Below are 24,190 nucleotides of genomic sequence, written 5' to 3'. Positions count from 1 at the left end.
TCCAGCTAGTGTCCTCAAAATTACACCGAAGCCCCAGAGTAGCGTAGGAGTGCTTCTCAATGACTAAGATCCGGCAGCAAATAAGCTTAACGCGAGAGGCAAGCCTCAGCACTCTTCGACATCAAAGGCATGCAAGAACTGCCCCCAGACGATTCAAATCTGACCTTTAAATTGAAACGGCGGAGAGGACTTTCAAACTGGCAGCAATTCAGACACACCCACATACACACACACAAAATAACACGTACAGACCTTTACCACAGGCCAATAGTGCGGCTGGCCTAAGAGCTTGGTGATGGCTGGGATGCCGTAGTGCAGACGCACTGCATTCTGGGCCAGCTCTGCATCGAGGTGGCGGCTCGTGAGGTGACGTAGGGCGCAGACGGCCGGCTCGGCCACATCCTCTTTCTCTCCAGCCCGGAGCACGGCGTGAATGAGGGCCTCCACCCCACCGCTCTGAGTGACCAGGGCCTTGTTGCGTGCGTTGTTGCAGGTGAGGTTTGACAAGATGCCAGTAGCACAGGTCAGCATGTTCACGTCATCTGAACCCAGCTGACTCACTAAGATCTGCAGGAGACCGTCCAGGCCTTCCTGTGTGGAGATGAAACAATAATAAGTTAATGCAATAAATTTCACTTAACACTGCTGTTCAAAAGTTCAGACGATCTGTTTCCTCAGTTCAGTGATTGCTGAAGGAAATGGAGCGCTAAATGACTTCTTTCATCCTTGGATCATATTCACCGGTGTTTTGGCTCATTTCAAGTCCGAGTGAATGACAGGCATCTGTAGTGAGTTCTGACTGAGTAACTTGTAGATCTGTGCTGCCTGAATTGAAAGTTTCGGTTCAGTCACCAAAAAGAACCATTTCAAAAGAATGATTTGTTTGTGAACCGGACATCACTCCGTTTGACTGAGGCTCTGGATTAGAGGTAATAATGTTGTAAATAATGTCTGTAAATAATGTAAATAAGACTGATCATTTCTCTTCATAAGACCTTAATGTATCGTCAGGAGCCACAGGTAGGCTATTCAGTGGTCCTTGATTTGCTTTTTTATTTCCAAAGACAGAGGCAGCTGCATTTTATGAATCACCAAGGACCAGAGTTTCAGTAAAAAAATATCTTTACTGTTCTATTTTGGATGAGCTACTCCTTTAAGTACATTACACCATTGTAAAAGCACATGGTCTACAGAGAGGAACAGCTCATTTTACCTGCTTGGTTGCAGCGTCAGAGAGATTCCTCAGGGTCCACAGGCAGTTCTGTGTCAGGCGCTGACTCGAACCTGTGAGATGTTGGCCCAGAGCCTGCATACCTCCTGCCAAACGGAGAGAAAAAGGCTTAGAGTCCATATTTATCGGACTTAGCCACACAAAAAAAGGAAGAAAGGACAAAATTATCCAGCTACACAACCTGCTCTAAAAAGAAAGTGGCTGTATTACTCCATGGATTAAGCATTGTCTGCCAAGGAGAGAGAAATGTCTTTCAGACTCTGCAAAGATAAACTAAAAGCCACATGGCTTAGGAAGATAAAAAGAGGGAAGGAGATTAGGAGACATCCTTGAAAACTGTCTCTCATCCACTGTTGTAACTACCCAATCCAAGCAAGTGTCAAAACGTCATATGAGAGGAGGACATGGCAGGAGGATGGCATAACTTTGAAGACTTTTATGAGATCAGCTCTGGAATGCTTCGACATTTTATTTCTAAGTATTATTTCGCTGAAAGGTCAGAGTTAATATGGTAAAACCTATACAGTGATCATCATACAATGATATGCTACTGTTATGTTGATTCATAGTGCCAATGTGGAGGATACAGACTCAAGTTTAGCTTGTAACGTTTCCTGATCACATTTCATTTTTCTCCTTAGATTTTTTTGGCACCCTCCACTGTCTTTGACGGTCATAAAAACTGATTCCTGGTCATGCTGTGCAAAGGAGCTCAGAAAGCTGAATCATCCACTGATTTGCATTCAAATTTCAGTTATTTTTGGCAGTTGAGTTTGGCTTTTTTTAATTAATCATTTTATTTAACAAGGAGACATACAATTGATAAAAAGTGACAAAAAATAAATGTATAATGTCAGTGACCGACAACAAAATGGGATATCGCTTCACGTTTTCTCTCATCCTTCACTGTCATCGCTCCTGTTTTTTTTATCCTTCAGTCTCCTCCGTGGGACTCGAGACCAGTGGGTTGAGCAGGTGTCGCTCATTTCCAAATCACTCTACCAACCTTTCCCCGTTCCCACAGCTCTCGGCCCCGCCCCACTCGTCACAAGACCAATCTACTTCGAGTGTAAACTAAACGAGCCAATGCACATTTGGCATGCAATTATTGCATCCAGCTGCCGCTGATCACAGCATGAGTATAAGGCAGCTGCAGGTGCAATGCTTACCAGCTTTTCGCTTCAAAGCTGAGCACCTGCTTACCTCAACTGTGTCTACGGTGAATTGCAAGATCAGCACGCTCTGGGAAGCTTCCTGTGTTGGCGAGACAGCGTTTCAGTGGCGGTCGTTCCAGTGTCGAGTGTGTTGCACACTTCAGGCTGCACTTCCCCTTGTCGTGTTGCAAGCGGCCATCTCACCTGTGTGCCTCAGCATTAAAAGAGCATTTTCCACAAGGCAGAAGCAGCTTATCCACAAGCCGCATAGGCACTGCCGGTAAGTTACACCACTCGGCCTGTTACATATGAGACCACTCCAGGACTGGCTTTATGGCCGAGTCCCGAGTTGGGCATGAAAGTGCGGCACTCACCGGGTCCAAGTTACACCGGCCTGTCGCCAAACCCTCACCCCGTGGTCAGATCTTGCATTTCTCCAGGCAGGGGTGCCCCTAGAGCAGATATCCAGGAATGCTGTGGTTTACACGGATGCCTCCACCACCACCTGGGGGGCCATGTACAACGGGCATGCAGTCTCAGAGGTTTGGGCAGGCCCGCATCTGCAGTGACACATCAGTTGGCTAAAGTTGTTAGCAGTACACCTTGCCTCGAACTGTCTCAAAGGTCTCTTACGAGGCAAGCATGTGCTGGTCCAAACTGACAACACAGCGACTGTTGCGTACATAAACCGACAAGGTGGTCTGCACTTCTGTCATATGTCACAACTCGCCCGCCACCTCTTCCTATGGAGTCGGAAGGTTCTGGGTAAGCCTTTGGCTAAGCATGTCCTCATCGTCAGGTTCCTTGGAAGGGCCAGGAGGTTAAATCCTTCCCGACCCCCCTCTATACCCTCTTGGGACCCGACTCTAGTGCTTAAATCATTACAGCAGGGCCCATTCAAGCCTTTGCAGTCAGTTGAGCTAAAGTTTCTTTCATTAAATTTCTTTCACTGGCTTCCATCAAGAGGGTAGGGGACCTGCGGCTGACTCCCAGGTAATCCTGAGGCCCCGGCCTGACTGCGTGCCCAAGGTTCCCAATACACCCTTCAAAGACCAAGTGGTGAACCTGCAAGCGCTGCTCCTGGAGGAGGCAGACCCAGCTCTGGCTTTGTTCTGTCCGGTCCAAGCATTGAGATACTACATAGACCGAACACAAAGCTTCAGGACCTCAGACCAGCTCTTTGTCTGTTACGGAGGACGGCAAAAGGGGAGTGCCGTCTCTAAGCAGAGGATAGCCCACTGGATTGTGGATGCCATAACCCTGGCTTATCAGGCTAAAGGTGTGTCCTGCCCATTCTGGTTGCGAGCTCACTCAACTAGAAGTGTTGCATACTCCTGGGCGCTGGCTCGTGGCGCCTCACTGACAGATATCTGTAGAGCTGCGGGCTGGGTTAACCCTAACACGTCCGGTATCCTCCTGTGTTCTCACCTCAAACGGGTAATGGCACTGAGAGGCTCTGGTTAGTGTCGGCTTGCTTAAACTGCTCAAGAGTGTCCGTACTGTAGACCCTGTTGAGATCCTCCATCACCCTAGGCAGCTGGACGCAGCGGAACATCCGGTGCCAGGCCTTCATGATGAATCCTTGAGAACCATGGAAGGCTGGGTTCCATATTGAGACCTAAGCGGTACTTGTATGTGTATAGTCCATGGCACAGCCTTAGACCCGTGTTTCCCTGGCAGAATTCTGCCTTCCCAAGAGGGTTTTAATCATCTCAAATTTCTCCATATACACCTAAACGGATGCTATATGTGTTTTTGCTCCCGAGACCTCATTCGGGAAGGATGGGGCTTTCGCAGCATCCCTGTTCCAAGCGGAATGGGTACGTTTTCCCAGTGTTAACCAACCCAGTGAGGTAGTGCTTTGACAATGGTGAGTGGAACTACTTGTTCCGAGCCCCGGCCTACACCTTATAGGGGCGCAAGCGGCTCGCACAGGGCACTGGAAGGGGCAACACCCACGGCCCTTTGGTAGGGATCCCATTTTGCGTTGGTCACTTACGTGGCGTCTAGAGTGACTGACTGAAAGGGAAAGTCTCGGTTACATATGGTAACCCTCATTCCCTGAAGGAGGGAACGGAGACACCAAGTCCCGTCGCCATGGTTGCTGTACCGACGCTGAGCTGCTGGGTCTCCGGCTCGGCTCCTCAGTGAAAACCTTATATGCAATGCACCTGCTGCCTTCTTATACTCACGCTGTGATCCCTCCATTAGGGAACGAGGGTTACCATATGTAACAGAGACAAATTGTTACACAAAAAACAAATGGTTATCATTTGCGGTAATCTCAGAAATAATTCATAATGTAATAATCACTTATGTCTATAAAACTCATGCAAATTCATTCAGCAAAAAGTGAGGAAAAATATGCAAAAAAGCCAACAACACCCTCAAACAAAATCTGAAGCAGAAAAAAAAGAGATGGAGATTGTGATATTACAAGGAAATTATACAAAAACGCCCATGAGAAAAGACCTTGAGAATGAAAGAAAAGTGAAATGAATATTCCTCCAGGGTCTTGGAATCAAAAATACATAAAAGTGAAACAAAGGGGAAAAGAGTGTTAAATGAAGAACATAACACACACATTTACTCACCAGCGTCAACAATAGCCGGCTTGTTGCTTGGACAGACAGAAAGCACCTTCAGGACTCTGCTGGTGGTCCATAGGAGCTTCTCATAGTTGTAGTTTCTCATAATGAACACCAAACTTTCTGGGCCAGCATTTGCCAGGATGATCAACTGTGAAGACAGAAAAAACACACAGATTAAGGCCACAAATATACTTTAAGTGCAATCAGTCTCTAAGGCAATGCATTCTCAGTGATGATACGATGCCTTGCTCTCCTGATTGCCGTAAGACAGCAGCTGCAGGCAGTCTGTGGTGATGGCCAGGAACTTGGGGTTAGTCTTTTTCAGAAGAGGGACCATCCTTTGCAGTCCATCGGCCAGACGCACCGCCATCTTGGCTCCCTCCTGGTGCAGTAACAGGTTGTGTAACGTGGTAATGGCATAGAACAGCACTGACTCCATAGGGGAACTGAAGAAAGAATAAAATATGTATAACATTTTCAAATCAAAAAATAGGATGATCCCCATATTTACATGTATACAGATATTTTTATATTGCGTAGTAGTAAGCATGATATTAAAAAGTTCCACAATTTAATGCTTTCATACTTTGTTGCACAACAACAAGTTATTCAAATATTATCTAAAAAATATTTATTGCCTATTAAATTAAATATTTATCTTTTTTCTAGTCAATATAAGAATAAAAAAGGTGAAAGGCAAAAACGGTTGGATGATACAACACAAATATAATTCTAGAACACGTGGAAAAAAGATTAACATTATTAACAATACATAATAAATGTACACTACTTATTATTCAATTTTTATAAATAATAAATAAATAATAAAATGTAAATTAATAAAAAATTAATTTATAAATATGATTACTTATTCAAATAAATAAAATATCAACTTATTATATTATATTATTTTACACAGAATAGAATAGAACAGAATAGTATAGAATAGAATAGAACAGAATGAAAATTATGGTAAAATAATAAAGATGAACATTATTAACACAATTCTGATTATTATTAATAAAATAAATAAAATACTATTTATTAATCAAATAAATAATAATAAACAAATATCAAAATTATATATTGTTATTATAGATATTAGAATATGATGCATTTCAATAACAATTTCTATAAAACTATTGACAATTATTGCTTTTGATTTCATACTGTTAAAATTCAGCATTTGTTAATATTCTTTGCATATAATTTTCTCCGGAGCTCCAGTATCCCGGACCTCATTTTGAAAATTGAATAGATAATTATTTGAATATAATATGAAAAGTATTATATTATGTATTGTTGTACTATTTCAGTTACAGCATAAATTAGTCTTCTTGATTAGAGAAAAACAGATAGTCCTGCCATCGTTGATCAGGATGCACAAACAAACAACGGTTGCCATCAGGAGGATGCAATGTTTTCACAGAGCTACAAACGCGGCTACAAATGGTTAACGTACAGTTGTCTGTGCATATTAAACTAAAACATAAAAGAAAACCAGAAAAATGACACACACCACCTTTAAAGATTTAGACTGCTGTCAAGTTCTTGCATGCAGCAGTCTTTAAGATATCATCCTTGAGCAAGACATTTAACTATAGACTGCAGCAAACAGACCGTCCCTGTAACTTAATATGGTGATACCGTGTCAAAGTTGAAGCGGCCCTGGTTGCACGGTCATAAAGATCCTGCTCTACTCTATTTTCTCAACATCTGCCGCAAATGGGCTTTCTGACAGAGTAAATTTCCCATCAGAGACCAAATATATCTCTAAAAATGCAGCTCTGCTATAGCCCTCATTGCAGTATAGTGGACGCTTTCATATACAGAAAATGGACACACTCTGGCTTTAGCATTGCTTAGTCACAGCGTTCATTAAAATGCACCAGAGGTTAGGAGATAAAGTGAGCACAAATTAATGTGCACCACAATGAGAGAAGAGCTAAAGTCGCTCACCAAGCTTAATACGACGCTCAAGAAAACGCCAGGTTGACCAGACCAGCAACGGAAGGATTATGGCTTCCCTGCTGACCATCTTAAAACCAGCATGAATTTCCATGCTGGTACAAGCTGGTTAGTGCTAGTTTGGTTGTGATCTAGCACGGTCTGTCTAGAAACTGCAGCATCCATCAAATGTTTGCCACTATTTAACCGAAACCCTTTGTCTGTCCATGTACAATCAAGGGACTAATTAAAACATGAAAGCATTAGACCGGCAAGCATCTGTCAGTCTTCGTTTATCTAATATTACAGACACATAAGTCAACACTGGGAATCTGCATTTTCAGAGATGGATGATATACTGCAGATAAAAATGTGACATTTATTCTTCAATATGGTTTTAATATTTAACATTTTACATAAAAACATCATTTGGGCCAGGTAGCGATTTTTACAAAGTAGATATTTAATGCAAAAATCTAGTCAAAAGCTTTATTAAGAATATTTATATATTTGTATTTTTTTTATTTTTTTTATTTGCTATTTTATTTTTGTTATTTTTTTATTTATTTTTATTTTACAATTATTTTATATATTATTATATTATACATTATTTTCATTTATTTTGGTATTTTATGTTTGTTTGATTTGTTATCTATTTAGTTTTCATTCATTTTTATTGTAGCTTATCTGTAACATTCTGTTACACCCACATGCTGATCAAGTGCACACACTACACTGAGCACAAACACCTCAGACACCTGACCTGAGCATGCGCACTAGTGCAGGGATGCCGCCTGATTTGAAGATAGCTAGCAGTCCCTCGCGCTGGTGCGAGAGGCAGTGCAGAACACTGGCAGCGCAGCGTGCCGTCTCCAGGTCTCCGGTGTTCTGCATGGCCCTCACCACAGCCGACACCATCTGAGGAGACTGCATGAGCACACGGCGAGACGCCTCCTTCCGAGTAAGCTGGTTCACAATCAGCGCTGCCTTATTTACCACCACCTGCAATGGTAAAATGGTCAAAAAAAAAATTATGTGCAGCAATTCTGGTATGTAGAAGTATGATGTGACATAACAGCAGTATAGCATATCCTATCCATCTAAACCTATGCAGTTTATTTAATAGTTTACCTAAAATTTATTAAATAGTTACCTTCAGGCCATCCATTATGTAATTTAGTTTTGCAATATTTTGCAATAGATGGATCCTCTGCAGTGAATGGGTGCCATTAGAATGAGAGTCAAGAAAGTATATATATATTTATATACATATAATCGTTAAATGTATTCTCCAAATAAGAAACTGTAAATTGTTAATATGCAGATTTTTTTTTTTTTTTATGCTAAATTATTCACATGGCATGATTAGAAAAATTAAGAAATATGGTTTCCAATGTCTAAAAATGGTTGCATGCTTTCGGCAGCCAGTAACTGAACCTGGAAAATAGATCCTATCCTAAAGTTTTTGTCATATCACGTCGTAGCACATTTCAATCCTTTATTTGACTCCTTCCACATTTCTAGTTCGTCTTCTGATATTATTTCCCATCTTGCAGAAGGAAAAGGGTAATGGAAAGATGCATCTTATATTTCACATGCACTCTCCGTCTTATTCTCAGAGAATGACAGCTACTAAGTCAACACGTTTGTAATTTTACTATAAGTTTAGATCATTTAAGACATCAGCTGATGTGGGACACCAACAGAACAAAAGCTAAAGCTTTTGGCAAAACTGTGATGTTTTATCGCTGTTCCTGTTCTGTTTATCCACAAATCATTTTTTGTTTTTAATCAAAAAGGTTTACTGTGATTATTGTATGTGGATTTTTAATTTGTACGCATCTGTCATTGCACCTGGTCCTCGTCGGCCAGCAGTTTGGTGAGCTCTGGTACGGCCCGTGTGGCCAGCTCGGCGTCATCCTGATAGTTGATGAGATGGACGATGGCTGTTTTGAGGAGCTGCGAGGGCTCGGCCAGTCTCTGCACATTGGTGGGCTGGTCTGGATTGCTCTGCGCGGTGAGCACCGTCTCTCCCTCCACCACTGTCTCGGGGAACATGGCCGCACGTACTCTCTGGGCTCGAGTTAGACTGTACTGAGCCTCTATATCTGAATACGGATGAAGAAAGAATCATTTTAAACCAACTAGCCACTCAAGGTGATGCATTACAGTAATTTTAACACTTATTACTCAGTAATAGCATTGATTTGATGGCACTGATACTATTAGATGTGGAAAAAAACCCTGCTGTGGTTAAATTGAAACTGAATTGAACTGAAAGACACAACTGTCTTTGTTAGAGCTGCTTTATAGCTGAAGCAAACTGAATCAAATTTGTCTCATATATGAAGTTTGCATCACTGATTGCTTTACTTTCCTATTTAATACTGTGAAGTGCCTAGATTTGATATCTTTCTTGCTGAGATTTCCCTTATTGTAAAATCTCTTAAACTCATTGATAAGAGTAAGAACAACAAGTTTCTTAAGAACTATGTAACTAATTAATTAATTAATTAATTTATTTTTATTTTTATTTTTATTATTATTATGTTTGTTTGTTAATGTATTCAATGCAGTGCTGTTTCTTCTTTGTCAAAGATTTAATAAAAAAAAATACTGTGAAGCTGCTTTGAAACAATCTCTACTGTATAAAGCGATGTATAAATAATGGTGAAATTGACTGTTATGAGGTGTTTTTACTTAAAACTTAATAAATAAATAAATAAACCCTGTAAGTAACTTACAGATTTTTTTTTAAGGTAGCACAAAATGTTTACTAAATAATTAACTTTAAAAATAAACATTAAACATATTTGTAAAATATATTATATATGACAAAAAGTCCCAAAAAGTGTAATAATGTGGCTCAGAAACAAACTCCAGCTTCACATGATAATAATAATAATAATAATAATAATAATGTTATTATTATTATTATTAAAAGTATTACATTAAACACTAATTATTAGTATTATTTTTATTGTGAAAGTGATGTTTCCGAGCCAGTGTTACACTTTTTGGGACTTTCTGTATCACACTTCAGCTTCACACAATAATAAAATAATAATAATGGTTATGATGATGTTGACTTTTATCTTTATATTAATTACTTATTCCACCAAATAATATAACAAATTATCCTAACTATACCTAACATTGTAGATATGTAGACTTGGTGAATTAAATCAAATAAAAAATTAAATGTATGCATTTAGCAGACGCTTTTATCCAAAGCGACTTACAGTGCATTCAGGCTATCAGTTTTTACCTATCATGTGTTCCCGGGGAATCGAACCCACAACCTTGCGCTTGCTTCCTTGCTAATACAATGCTCTACCACTTGAGCTACAGGAACACTAATTAATATAGAATCGATGTAGAATCAGATTTCAGATGCCATCCTTTTATAACCCACGAGATGCAGTACAGGTGTGGGTTAGGTCACATTTAATAACAGAACAAACTGACACCAGAGAACCAGATGTGGGAATAACGGGAGCACCTCAGTGACTCTCCAACTAAAGTGCAATCCAGGCTGGAAGCATCGCAATCTTCTAGGGGTCATCAGAGGTTCTCTTGTGATAGCATTAACGCTCAAATCATAAAAAGTGAACCTACTGAACTAAGTGTTTGGATGAGTTTCTAAATGTCATTGGCTCTGGGCGGACAATACATTTCCAGCTTTCTTCCAAACTACACAAGCACATACACTGCCATGGTGAGGAATCTATTTTAAAATTCCCAGATATTTACAAGTAACAACATGCACCATGACAACAAAGAATAATGAGAAAACCTTAGGTATAATGATGAGAAAACCTCTTAATATGCATCTTGTGGAGATAAAGCAATAAGATTCTCTGAGCCGTGGCGCAGGGAAAGTTCACCCAAAATTGAAAATTTGCTGCTAATTTACTCACCTTCAGGCCATCCAACATGTAGTAACATCCAACAGTAAAGAAGATTTTTAGCTGTAACCGTGGTCCTTGGAGATTCATATAATGTAATTCAGCGGCTATTGGTTTATGACAATAAAAAAAATGCATTTCAAGGAACACAGAATGAACACCAATGGCTTCTGACGATATATATGGAAACGATTAGTCTGTGCAGAAAACTGAACATTATTTTCAACATTATAACCTGTAATCCAGAGCCTCAGGCAGTGGGAAAAATCGGATTCCTTTCTGCAGACTGGTTTGTTCAGACATGAACTGGTGTAATTCACAAGTGGGTTTGACATAATCAAGCAATGATGTAATAAATAATTATACTATTAAAGTACCCAATAAAAATTGTGAAATGTGGATGTTTTACATGTATAAAGTGAACAAACGGAAACGTTTCCTCAGTTCAGTGACTGCTGGAGGAACTGGAGCACTTTTGAGTCGGCACAAACCAGGATCAGAAGATCATCTACGCCAGTATTTTGTCTCATTTCGAGTTGGTGTGACTGTCAGGTTTCCAAATGTGAGTTTTGATCGAGTAACTTATAGATCTGTGCTGCTTCAGATGGTTTGAACTTTGAAAACTTTGAAATCACTTTTGTAATCACTTTGAAAATAATGTTCAGTTTCTTGCACAGACCAAGCGTTTCGCTTCATAAGACCTCAATATATTGTCAGGAGCCACAGGTATTAATTCTGTGCTCCTTTAAATGCTTTTTGAATCTAAAAAAAAAAAAGTAAAAAAAAAAAAAAAAAAACTGTCACCATATATCGGATGCCCTGAATTGCTAAATGCTAAATTAAAAGCAAGTAAAAATTTGGGGGTTAACTATTCCTATAAAGCAGTGGTCACCAAACCATCAATCGCGATTTTTCTACTGTCTCAGTAGCTCCTGAAAATAACACAAAAATAAGTACAATGTTTCTGTTATTTTGAGGAGCTACTGGGACAGAAAGAAAGTAAAATACATCATGCCTGAGTCAGGGCGTTAACAGAGTCCAATAACAAAATCCTATAGCAGACAGAGCAAGCACACTGTTCACAATAATCGAAATATAGGAAGAAAACACAAATACTGAATTGGCGGTAAGGGGTTATATAAATGTATCTCTGAAGAGAACTGACTGTTTCAATGTCTGTTTTCTTCTCATCTTACCTCTGCATGAAGTAGCATTTATAAGCACAACACTGATATGTTTACAGCAGTATCCAAGGAAATCTGTATCGCTGCTGTTCCATAAGCGCCACCTGCTGTCAGAAAGTGAATCTGCGTCTCATTCAACCCATCTGCTGTTTTTGTTTAATGCAGATGTTTTATGTAGGGTAATTTCAAAAATATAAAGTCAGACCATTCTGTTTTTTTTTTTTATCTGGAAATTAGACAATCTAATTTAAACGAAAACAACTGCTCATGCAACATGTGTGTGACATCTTTGTTTGGATCTTGTTCAAAATGCAGTGATTGCTACTAATTTCAAATGGCTAGAGTTATTTTTGTCTAAGGCCAGTTTGCATGTTATAGAGCAAATAAACAATAAATAAATTTGCTTAAAAAAGAAAAAAATAAACAATAAATCTAAAAGAAAAAAATATTGGCAACCATCGGAATCAATCAATTTGGTTGCATGATCGGTGCATAGCTAATTAAAACACTAAATAAAAGGCCTCATATTGAAAGTACAATCTGGGCTGTCTTTTTCTATCAATTCTTTAATAGGTAGATCTTGTTTTTCATAAAGCCCAAGGTCAGGGATAGTGGCTAGAAAAGGGTGGTGACCACTGCTTTAATGCATATCCTTACATAGATGATGCACTTCTTTTATCTAAAAAAAAGAAATAAAAAATGCTTTCTGAATGTTGCACAAGTCCAGTGAAATGACACAGGCCTCATGGATGGGTTCAATGCCACTGACTCTAATGTGAAATTTCATAGGCCCTCGGGTCATATAATTCATCAAAATGTTCCGGAGAGGTGAAGGGAGACCTTTTAAGAGAACACATTACCAGTGTCGCTCTCGCCAGCGCTGGCACTGACGCTGTACTTCTTACTGCACTCAGATTGGTCTTCATCTCGAAAGGTGGTGGCTCCCGACTGAATGCCCGAGTCTGAGGCATAAAACGTCTGCTGCCACTCTTTCACCTTCACAGCCCCCTCTGCCTCACTCACTGTGGAAGATGACCATGAAAATTAACAAATATCTGACAAAGGCTTGGCGTCTCAGATCAAGATTATTTCAAATAGAGTCGGCAAATGTGATTCATGGAAAATAATTCATAAAAAATTGTGGGATGTTAGCACACACACACACACACAAACACACACTTAAAATCCTATCTCCCTGCTACATTACACCCATTCCAATTTGCCTATCGCCACAATAGGTCAACAAAAGACGCCATCTCAATGGCACTTCACTCTGCCCTCACCCACCTGGACAGTCAGAACACACGTGAGATTACTGTTCATAGATTTCAGTTCTGCATTTAATACAGTAATCCCCTCCAAGCTGATCTCCAAGCTCAGCCATCTTGGAATCAGCACACCCATCTGCAACTGGATTATAGATTTTCTGACTAATAGACCTCAGTCTGTTAAGTTAGATAACCTCTCCTCCTCCATCATCACCCTGAACACCGGAGTGACACAAGGCTGCGTACTGAGCCCTCTCCTGTACTCCCTCTTCACCCATGACTGTGTTCCTGTTTATGGCACCAACACCATAATCAAATTTGCAGATGACACCACGGTGGTAGGTCTTCTCAAGGATGACGATGAGTCAGCCTACAGGGATGAGGTGCAGCACCTGGCTGTGTGGTGTGCCACCAACAACCTGGAACTAAACACCCAGAAGACAAAGGAGATCATTGTGGACTTCAGGCAGACTAGGAGTCATGCACACACACCCATCTACATCAACGGAGCTGTAGTAGAGTGTGTGTTGCGTTTAAAGTTCCTTGGCATCCACATCCACATTAAAGCTATTAAACTATAAACTGTCTAAAGTTGTTACTGTACAAGCACAGTAAACTATTTCTATAAAAATATCATTGCACTACTCTTATTTTGAATAGAATACATTTCAATATTTTTGCACACTCATCCAACTGTATTTATTACCACTGTTCTCACGTTCCTGCTGTTCATAATGTATATATAATCCTTCATTGCTCTGTTCATAATGTACATACAATCTGTACATTGCATTCATATTTATATTCTGTATATACTCTACTCAATATTGTATATAGCAACTCTACTGTACATTCTGTATATCATAGCTTCACTTACTCTGGACTTTTATGTAAATAAAACACTATATGCTTGCACTTCTGGTTAGATGCTTACTGCATTTCATTAGCTCTGTACTTGTCCTCTGCATATTGACAATAAAGTTGAATCTAATCTAATCTAATATATATATGCAATTACAAATTTTGAAACATACTGCTTTCCAATTAAACAGTAATATAACATATACATTCAGGGTAATATTGGTCATTTTCGAGAAAGTAGCCTGCTGCAATATACCATGAGTTAACAGCACTCAATAACGACACACAGAGACTGTGTCCCAAATCACACCCTATACCCTCATTCACTATTCCCTGCATGAGTGTACTAATATAGAAACACCTGCTGTTAACAAGCAGATTCACTGAAGGAAAGAGACACAACAAGAACAGAAACAGGAGAAACACAAGAACTACAACTGACTTCTGCCAAAGACTTAGATGAAATCAACTGAAATAAAAGACATTAAAGAGGATAATTCCACAAACAGCATTAGCAGCTTCACACATTACTGACCAGATTGACTTGATTTCTGTCAGACATCTACAGTAGCTCTTCGTGATAATTACAGAGAGTTACGACGATGATGTTTTATTGTTTTCGTTAATGTTACCATTGTGGAAATCAGTGATTGCTTTAGTTGGGCTCCTGACCCTTGACTTTTGAATATTTTTTTATTTTATTTTTTAAAAAGTGACATGACATTCAGCCAAGTATGGTGACCCATACTCAGAATTTGTGCTCTGCATTTAACCCATCCAAAGTGCACACACACAGAGCAGTGAACACACACACACTGTGAACACACACCCGGAGCAGTGGGCAGCCATTTATGCTGCGGCGCCCGGGGAGCAGTTGGGGGTTCGATGCCTTGCTCAAGGGCACCTAAGTCGTGGAGAGAAGGTGGAGAGAGAACTGTACATGTACTCACCCCACCTATAATTCCTGCTGGCCCGGGACTCGAACTCACAACCTTTCAATTGGGAGTCCGACTCTCTAACCATTAGGCCACGACTTACAGCTGTTACTGTGCATTTAAGATCTGATGATTCATCTGATGATGTTTACTACTTTAGTGGTCATGATCATCATCTACTGCTGATTCACTGATCTCCTTCAGTTTCTAATGGTATGGGTGTTAATTTATATTTTCTGATTATGACATTCCAGTGATTCTACGGCATGAGAACCATGTCAGTGTTCTGACAGCCAGAAAATATGATGGATTTAAAGGGTTAGTTCACCCAAAAATGAAAATGATGTCATTAATAACTCGTTCCAAACCTGTGAGACCTCCGTTTATCTTCGGAACACAGTTTAAGATATTTTAGATTTAGTCCGAGAGCTCTCATAATTTTCATTTTAGGGTGAACTAACCCTTTAAAAACACTTTGTACTCAAAATATTAATTTGAGATATCAAGAATCAGCATATGAAGCTCAACAATGGTGACAATCAAAAGCTTCATGCTGCAATCAATGCATGTTAAGTAACAGCACAGTACACAACTCATCCACGACTCCCAGCATGCATCGTCATAAAGAAATTATGCTGCTGAATTGTCCAGTTATTTTCGGGAGGGAAGAAACACTGAATAAGATCAGTGATTCCGGAGTTACATGATGATTATGTCATAAACAAAACATAACCAACAATACCAGATTTATTTTTTTCCTTTGTGGCTCTGTTTTGCCACAACAAATGTGCTTCAAAAACACATGGTTACAACAGCCAAAGAAAAGTTAAAGTTGAAAAGTCAAAGCTAAGAGCCCGATGAAAGAAAACAATGATCACCATCATGGAAGTGTCAAAACAAAACAATAAACCATAAACATCTAAGCCTCTGTTAATTCTCAATAAGCGCTTCTGAAAGAAATCAAGTCAATCTGGTTAGTAATGCGTGAAGCTGCTAATGCTGTTCGTGGAGTTGTTTAATTATCCTGAGATCTCGAGAGATTTAATGTATTTATTTTCATTTATTTCATCTAAGGCTGGAAGTCAGTGTTTCGCTTTCCCTCCGTGTTTATGTTTGTTAACAGCAGGTGTTCATCACACACACACACACACACACACACAAATACTATGACAAAATTGTTATTTTGATAAAGTCATCCAAGATATTATAAATATATTATATAATTGTAATAATAATAATCATAATGACATTTAATTGAATGGTTTACACATTAAATTAAATTACAGCATTAAACAAATTATAAAACTGTAAAACATTGAGTAAATAGATTTTTAAGCCACTAAAAAGCTAATTAGCAACACTAACTATGATCAAATACTGCGACAGTGAGACTTATGCTTATTTCATTAACTTGATTTGTTATGCTGATATTGTCATTTATTAATTTGTATTAATTTTAAATCACGTTAAATTGCAAAACAGAGCATTTTTACAGGTGGTCTCAGACTGGATTCTGTTGTATCAACCTGCCACTTTACATCTAGCTTTCAAATCCAGCTTTCACATCCAGAAGAAAATTCAAGAAAATATATTAAACTAAGTACATTTTTCAGACATCAAACTTAGCAATTCTTAAATGATTAAACTTACTTTGCAGTGACATCACCACTGTCCAGCCTTAATTCAACCTGTGATAAAACATAATGAAAAAGTCTTAGACTGCATAGAGAACAAGAGGGATGAACTATGAATGCAGTGATCCGCAATGTGAAATGACAGCATGCACCAGTTTAGCGGGAAAAGCACCACTGGGACTAAAAAAATAGTGAGCAGGCAATGCTATTTATAAAACTACTGCATAGAACGAATGCACAAATCATAGCAGCTTTCCTAAAGTGAAATTTCAATGCTTCATTTGAAGTTCACAGTCTGAGCAGGGCAAGCTGATGGGACGTACAGTTTACAGTTTATATTCTCAAGGACTGAGAGTCTTAAGAGTCTGTTTTATTGCAGGTTTATGTTTATTATACCTGCTTCGTTCGTGTTCATTGCACTGGAGGTGAGGACCGTTCAAGAGGCATGATGGATAAAGATGAAACCTTGATCTGAACGCACTTCAGGAGCAAAAAAATTAAAATTAATTATAATAGTTACTTTAGTCTTTACATTGATAACACCCAAATTAACAGCAATTATATAATTAAAAATGTATAACAATTATAAAAGAATGAAATTGCTTATCATGCGTAAGAGTTGCTTTCTTTAGAGCCCCACATGAAATACCACTAAAAGTAATGCATTATAGAAGGCATTATATAGTTTTAGCAGCCGTTGCGATTCATTGGCCTTTATGACGACTTCGTGACCTTTATAAAACCTTGTGATAGAAAGAACATTTCGATTTCAGACTGCCAATATCTTCATATCCTAATGCACAAAAATAACTGCAGGTAAAACTACATGCCCTCTCTCGTATTAGTGATGCAGAAAACGAAGACAAGCAGCTGAATTTGAATAAGAATATAAAAACACCTGCAAGAGCGTATCATCCAAAAGAGGAACGAGAAAAGACAATTTCTTTCATAAAAGCAGTATAATCCATTTTACCTCTTTGAACTACCACATCATATAAGATCTTATTTTTTCCTTTTTTTGGTTTCCTTCTATTGTGATTCAAATCGAATCCAGCTTAAAAGGAGCCTCTGTTTAATATTCTCTCCTATATCTCGCTCTTGTCCTTTACTCTTAAGAAAATATTCAAGCGTGTGTACAGTTTGCCTCTCTCCCTCAGTTCATAGGGCATTTGGGGATTAGTTAACTGCTGTTATGACACCACGTGCCCTGCATTCTCCACACTCATTAATCACATCAACATACAGATAGACTTCAACATAGAAAACCACACACACACTGAGTCCACCCGGTCAAATGTAGTCAGATACGACACTCAAGTAGGCAAAAAGAACCTTAAAACTGACGAAAAGATATCTAAAAATAATAATCAGCAGCCACAACAACGGAAAAACATTTAGCCTAGTAGGCATTAAATACCCAATAATTATGCATGCACTGATTAATAAAAATAAAAAAAAGCGTTCTGGGTTTACGAGGCTCAAGGCGATTCTGCATTCTGTCTTTTTTCCACTGAATTTTACATCAAATTACCATGTCTAATAGGCACAGTTCATCCAAAAATTAAAAGCTTGATATGAAGGTTGTACATCGTTGATTATGAAAGTCATTGTACTGTATTCATTTCCCCTCTCTACTCTCTCTCTCTCTCTCTCTCTATATATATATAATATATATTTACATTTACATTTAGTCACTTGCAGATGCTTTTATCTAAAGCGACTTTCAAATAAGGACAATGGAAGCAATCAAAAACAACAAAAGAGCAATAATATATAAAAGCTATAACAAGTCTCAGTTAGCTTAAACACAGTACACGTAGCAAGGGCTTTTAAATAATATAATAAATAAAAAGAAAACAGAATAGAAAAAGATTAGAAATGTAATATATAATATATATATACAAGTTTCAGAATACTTTTAAAGGAATTGATCACCCACAAATAAACATTTGCTGAAAATGTATTCACTCTCAGGTCATACAAGATCATGTAGATGAGTTTGTTTCTTCATCTGAACTGATTTAGAGAAATGCTGCATTAAATCACTTGTTCACTAATGGATCCTCTGCAGTGAATGGGTGCCGTCAGAATGAGAGTCCAAACAGCTGATAAAAACATCACAATAATCCACACCACTCCAGTCCATCAGTTCATGTCATGAGAAACGAAAAGCTGCATGTTTGTACAAAACACATGTATAATTAAGGTGTTTTTCCATTGGTGAACAAGTGATGATTTGATACATTTCTCCATACCTCTTTAGATGAAGAGCAAATTCAAGAAAAAAGCTTCATGAACATTCTTCAAAACATCTCTTTTTGTGTTTGACTAAATAAAAAGTAAACAGAACATCACCCTGTTTTGGATCTGAACTGACATTGAAAGAATTGACAGAAACTATTCCTATAGTCTGTTGTTAATGAATGCAGACAGGATTCTGGGAGCTTTGAGTTTTTATAGCTAGGACATGTGATCAGGATGGCAGCGCCGAAGAAGAAAATTATACGTGAGTGCTTTCATCTCAAAAATGAGATGTCGCATACAGGGTCCCAACTATGGTTAAAAATTCAGGGATATGAGCAAAAATGCTCTCCAACTCACTCAAAACTATCCTAATAAGAACACAGTGACATTTCATTTCTAAAGGCTCCTGGCCAGGCTAAAACTTATTTAATTTGAGTGACGCATATTTTGTGAATATGCATATAAAGTGACTTTACCGGGATGTCTGTGTCAAGAGTAGATTCACAGCATATCTAATGAAAATCATTGAGAAAAGCTGCTGTACAGTCATTTATTAGTGACAGCAGAGTCATTTCAGAGTAATTTGCATGAGTGCTGATTTCATTAAAAATGACACGGACTGGACAAATTCCTGATATCAAATCTTGAAGAAAATTAATCAATTTAAAGGTGAAGTGTGTAATCTCTTTGCCACTAGCATCAGCAAACAGGATATATATATATCTCAATTATTTCAAACAGGTTTCTCAAACACGCCTTCTATTAGCTGAACAAACAGAAAGTCTCCCAAACTCAAGCCGTTGAAAGTCAGGATGCTCAAAACAAACAAAACAATGAAAAATGATGTATTACAAACTATGATTAAGAATAAATAATTTTTCCTTATATATACAGCTATTTCCAACATGCAGAATTATGAAAAAATGTGAAGCTTTAAAGGCTCCCTGCAGTTTTTCAACCAAAATAAAAACTAAATTAAATAAATTATTATTAATCTTATTCTTTTCTATAAAATCAAATTATTATTATAATTTATTATAATTAAATAAAATATATTTATGTATTGGTTTAATTTTAATTATTTAAAATAATAATAATAATAATAATAATAATAATAATAATAATTTAAAATGTTAAAAATGTAACCAATAAAAAAATATATTACAATTGCAATACTAATATATTAATACTGAAAAAATATTATTTTGTTACTGTTGATAAAATTGTAATATCAATATATTTATTTACATATTTAAATAATTAATTATTTTAAATAATAATTACATTTAAAGAGAATGTGAGACTGAGGGAAAGACTGCAGTGGAAAGGTCTCAAATAAAGAAAGAAGTCTCTGTTTTTATACTGAAGAAGGCAAAGGTCTGTCTGAGTCAGTGTACTCTATCTCTTTCTCCACAACTCACTTCCTGCAGAAGACAACACTTCTGATGATGATTAATGCTGGGAGAAGATCTCAGTCTGTTTTTTTCTTTTTGTTTTTTTTCATCAGACACTACCTGTTTACACTCAAGCCATTGTTCTGGTGTTACAATAGCTGTGGTCCTGACACACACACGTACACACATACACACACGCACACACCAGATACAACTAAAGGTCTCTGCTGTATTTAGGACACTTGACACTGAACATTGCAGCACCAGCAGACCTGTCAGCTGCTGTTTGATTTCTGGCAACACACTGCTGTACTTCGTGTTTACTATGCAAGCGTCGAGGCAGATTCATATCTGAGAGTCCATCAGCAAGAGTATGTCATGTGAATGCATGTGTGTGAGGATTTAAGCAGAAGATAACATTCATTACATGTAGCTGTAAATGTTCAAATATAATGCATGCTCTAATAATCTGCAAAACTACACACTTTCAGAATCAACTAATCATTCGTTGCCTGAATAATTACTGGACTACTCGTAAAATTAAGGAAATATTACATCTGATTGGCTTGTCAATTGCTGGATGACTAGTTGACCAGAAGCTGACATCTGGGACTGCCTGAACATCAACTGGATCAGTGTTGTTATTGTTAATTCAAATTATAAAAATATATATTTTCAGCAATTTATAGAAACTGAATTAAATTAAAATATAAACTTTAAAAAAAAACATTAACGAAAATTAGAAGTGATGCCTAACTGAGCTTAGTGAAATAAGTTTTGGCTTAAGTACCAAAATGATGACTAAAACTGAAACAAAAATACAATAAAGCTAATTAGAATTATACCGACATTGATATCTCTATATCTATACTGTAGCACTAGCCAAAAATACATTAAAATTATCTATTTTTCTTTTATGCCAAAAATCATTAGGAGATTAAGTAAAGATCATGGTCCATGAAGATATTTTGAAAATGTCCTACTGTAAATATATAAAAACGTAATATTTGATTAATAATATGCAACGTGATCTCATGAGTATACGTGTGTATTTTTACGTTAAATGTGGTTCGTACATATGCATTGCTAAGAACTACATCTGGAAAATTTTAAGGCGATTTTCTCAGTATTTCGATTTTTGATTACACCCTCGGTTCAAGATTTTCAAATGGTTGTATCTCGGCCAAATATTGTCAGATCCTAACAAACCATACATCAATGAACACATGGTCACAGATGTCACCATTAAATTCAAGAGAAGTAGTGTTCACAACCCATTTTACTGACGTAACATATCAATGAAGAAAAAGATTCTAAATTGGTTTTCTGAAAAATAACAGGGGATGCATGATGTCATTAATACATTTTTGATAAAGTATTGCAAAGACAAACATCGGCACCAATGAATCATCCATAACCAGATGTATTAAGTGAGCAAATAAGGCAAATTTAGTTTTCATGCAGACTGCAAAGACCGAGGTTAAACAAATTGTCCTTTCAATTAGTGGATAGCATGTTGCTTAAGAAGAAAAGCCCACGTTAAATGACAATTAAATGCAGGTTTGTGTTCAAAAGCCTCTCAGTTTGACAGAGCCGTGCTGATCTATACACGTTCACTTATTTTCAGCTTCTCAGCAGGGCTGAGAGAATCGAATTCACGACAGGAGCTTAGCAGGAGGGTCTGCAGGAGCAAAGCTGATGATACCATGAGTCACCTCATGCCAGGACTCGACTTACAAAGTCACCTGCACCACGCACTCCAACACTGAGACAGGAAGTCAAGAGAAACGCCAACCACCACTGACTATTACGACAAAAGGTGCCATGACTGATCTACACGGTTACATGCAAATTTATTCCAAGAGCTGAGTTACCTGACGGTGCAATTGAACATCTGTTGGGATAAAAACAGTGTGTAAATGCAGTTAAGTTTTAGTCTAACGTTACAGCAGAAAACATTCTGACACATAAGAAAACATCCACTCACTAGTGCAGTTAAACCAGCCATCATTCACTCACATTAGCTTCTGAACCAAATTATAGGAGCCATAGCATGGAAAAAATCTATGGGATTAACTCCCTTTTGGGGCCAGTCTCTAGTGGCCAGTCGATGAATTGCAGTTTAAGTCACTTCCATGTTGGTTTCAAGAGAGAGATGGGGAGGTTGCTGCTTGGTAGTATACAGTGTGAAATTATGTATCCCACAATGCAATGCGCTCAACATGCCCATCCAAATCTAGCGGTGAATGAATTGGAAGCAATATCAACTTCAACTGATTTTTTGATTTTTTTGACTTGTTAATCAATTTTAACTATTTGATTTTCAACTCAAATGTATTGAATTACAAATCCAAATCCAAAATAATAAATAAAAAATCCAACATTGAACTGGACACCACTCTGAATTAAAGATGCATATAATGAGAGTAGTGTGGTCATGTGACACAATAATACTCGCCATTTCACATATTTCCATACAGAGTATGCAGTATACAGTTAAAAACAAGAATTCCATCACATGATCCTTCAGAAATCATTCAGATATGCTCATTTACAGCTTAAGAAACATTTGTTATTATTATCAATGTTGAAAACAGTTCTTTGATGGTTAGATTAGAAATGTCTTTACTGTCACTTTTGACCAAATTAATAAGACCTTGTTTAACTAAATGTAAAAAAACAAAACAAAAAAAGCCCAAAACACTCATCAATATAGAAATTCCTTTATATTCCATCATTGGGTCCTATTTTTACCAGATTTTCACATTTGAATCCCACATGCAATTTTAATGAATGAGACCCATTACAAGACCAATTACATCAAATGAAATGATACAAAAGTGTCGAATATAACCTCTTTGGCTTTCAGCAGAGAAGCCGGTACAAAGTGTTGCATAAAGATGATCACTCATATTTCCACCACACGGCTGTAATAGGACCTTAAAACTTTAGTGAGCACGACTGACCACAGCGGGAGCATCACATTACCAGCAGGGGGGGAATACAACATCACTGTAATTCAATAGCATGAAAGAGACACTTAAAAAAATGTCAAGGGATGTTCTTGTTCATAAATACACAACATACTGGATCATCTCAATGATTATGTGCTGAATTTCACAGGAAGAACTCAAAGTCTCTGAACGGCATTAATCACAGTTCAGTGTTAGCCTACAGAGTTCATTCGCTTTTCTCAGTGCTTCAATTTCTAGTAATTTTCAACTCTCTCATGTTCATGGTTGCAGTGATATTAACTGCAGAAATGTACTTTGCTGAACTAAAACATTACAATCGGATATTGGATTCTGGATATGAATCACATTTAGTTGAGAAATATGCTCTGCGCGATGGAATTTGATTTGCCATGGTCAATAAGAAACCACTCTTAACATTAACTGGAGCAGAATATATATTGTTTATGCACTTTTTAAACATTTTCTTAGACTAAGGAAGCTACTGATCCGACTGTCAGTACTTTCACATCACATGTCTCTATACATTAAAGGAGTAGTTCACCGTAATTATAAATTAGCTGAAAACGTACTCATCCTCAGGCCATTTAAGATGTAGATGAGTTTGTTTCTTGATCTTAAGTACAAAATCTACATGTTCCATGGCCTGATGGGGAGTACATTTAAATATAAGGGTCATCTATTCCTTAACATGCTATGTTTTATTTTCCTTGAATATTCAAATAGGCTATAGATTCTGACATTACATAATGTACCCTAACATTCAAACATTAATGGTTTATCTTGATGGATTTTATGTCTCTTTTTATTTCGTTAAATGTTGTAAAAATGCTAAACATTGCTTGAGGGTCTCCACATGCTATATCA

General features: G+C 37.6%; 1 protein-coding gene across 1 annotated transcript in view; it reads right to left on the bottom strand.

Annotated features, from left to right (window-relative positions):
- The window catches only part of LOC127935460 (junction plakoglobin-like), a 73,703-nt gene that overhangs the window by 12,492 nt on the left and 37,021 nt on the right, over positions 1–24,190 (bottom strand). Inside the window, exons 2-9 of the mRNA XM_052533344.1 lie at positions 16,730–16,767; positions 12,876–13,037; positions 8,778–9,031; positions 7,687–7,925; positions 5,221–5,422; positions 4,980–5,124; positions 1,214–1,317; positions 253–591 (exon numbers count right to left, since the gene is read on the bottom strand). Of these exons, the coding sequence (XP_052389304.1) occupies positions 253–591; positions 1,214–1,317; positions 4,980–5,124; positions 5,221–5,422; positions 7,687–7,925; positions 8,778–9,031; positions 12,876–13,037; positions 16,730–16,742 (1,458 nt within the window). The 5' untranslated portion in view covers positions 16,743–16,767. The remainder of the gene's footprint in view (positions 1–252; positions 592–1,213; positions 1,318–4,979; positions 5,125–5,220; positions 5,423–7,686; positions 7,926–8,777; positions 9,032–12,875; positions 13,038–16,729; positions 16,768–24,190) is intronic.

This window comes from Carassius gibelio, chromosome A19 (genome assembly GCF_023724105.1).
Source record: "Carassius gibelio isolate Cgi1373 ecotype wild population from Czech Republic chromosome A19, carGib1.2-hapl.c, whole genome shotgun sequence".
In the NCBI taxonomy this organism is placed as follows: Eukaryota; Metazoa; Chordata; class Actinopteri; order Cypriniformes; family Cyprinidae; genus Carassius; species Carassius gibelio.
The sequence above is the reverse complement of the archived record's forward strand: the minus strand, read 5'-3'. Positions and strand labels throughout refer to the sequence as shown.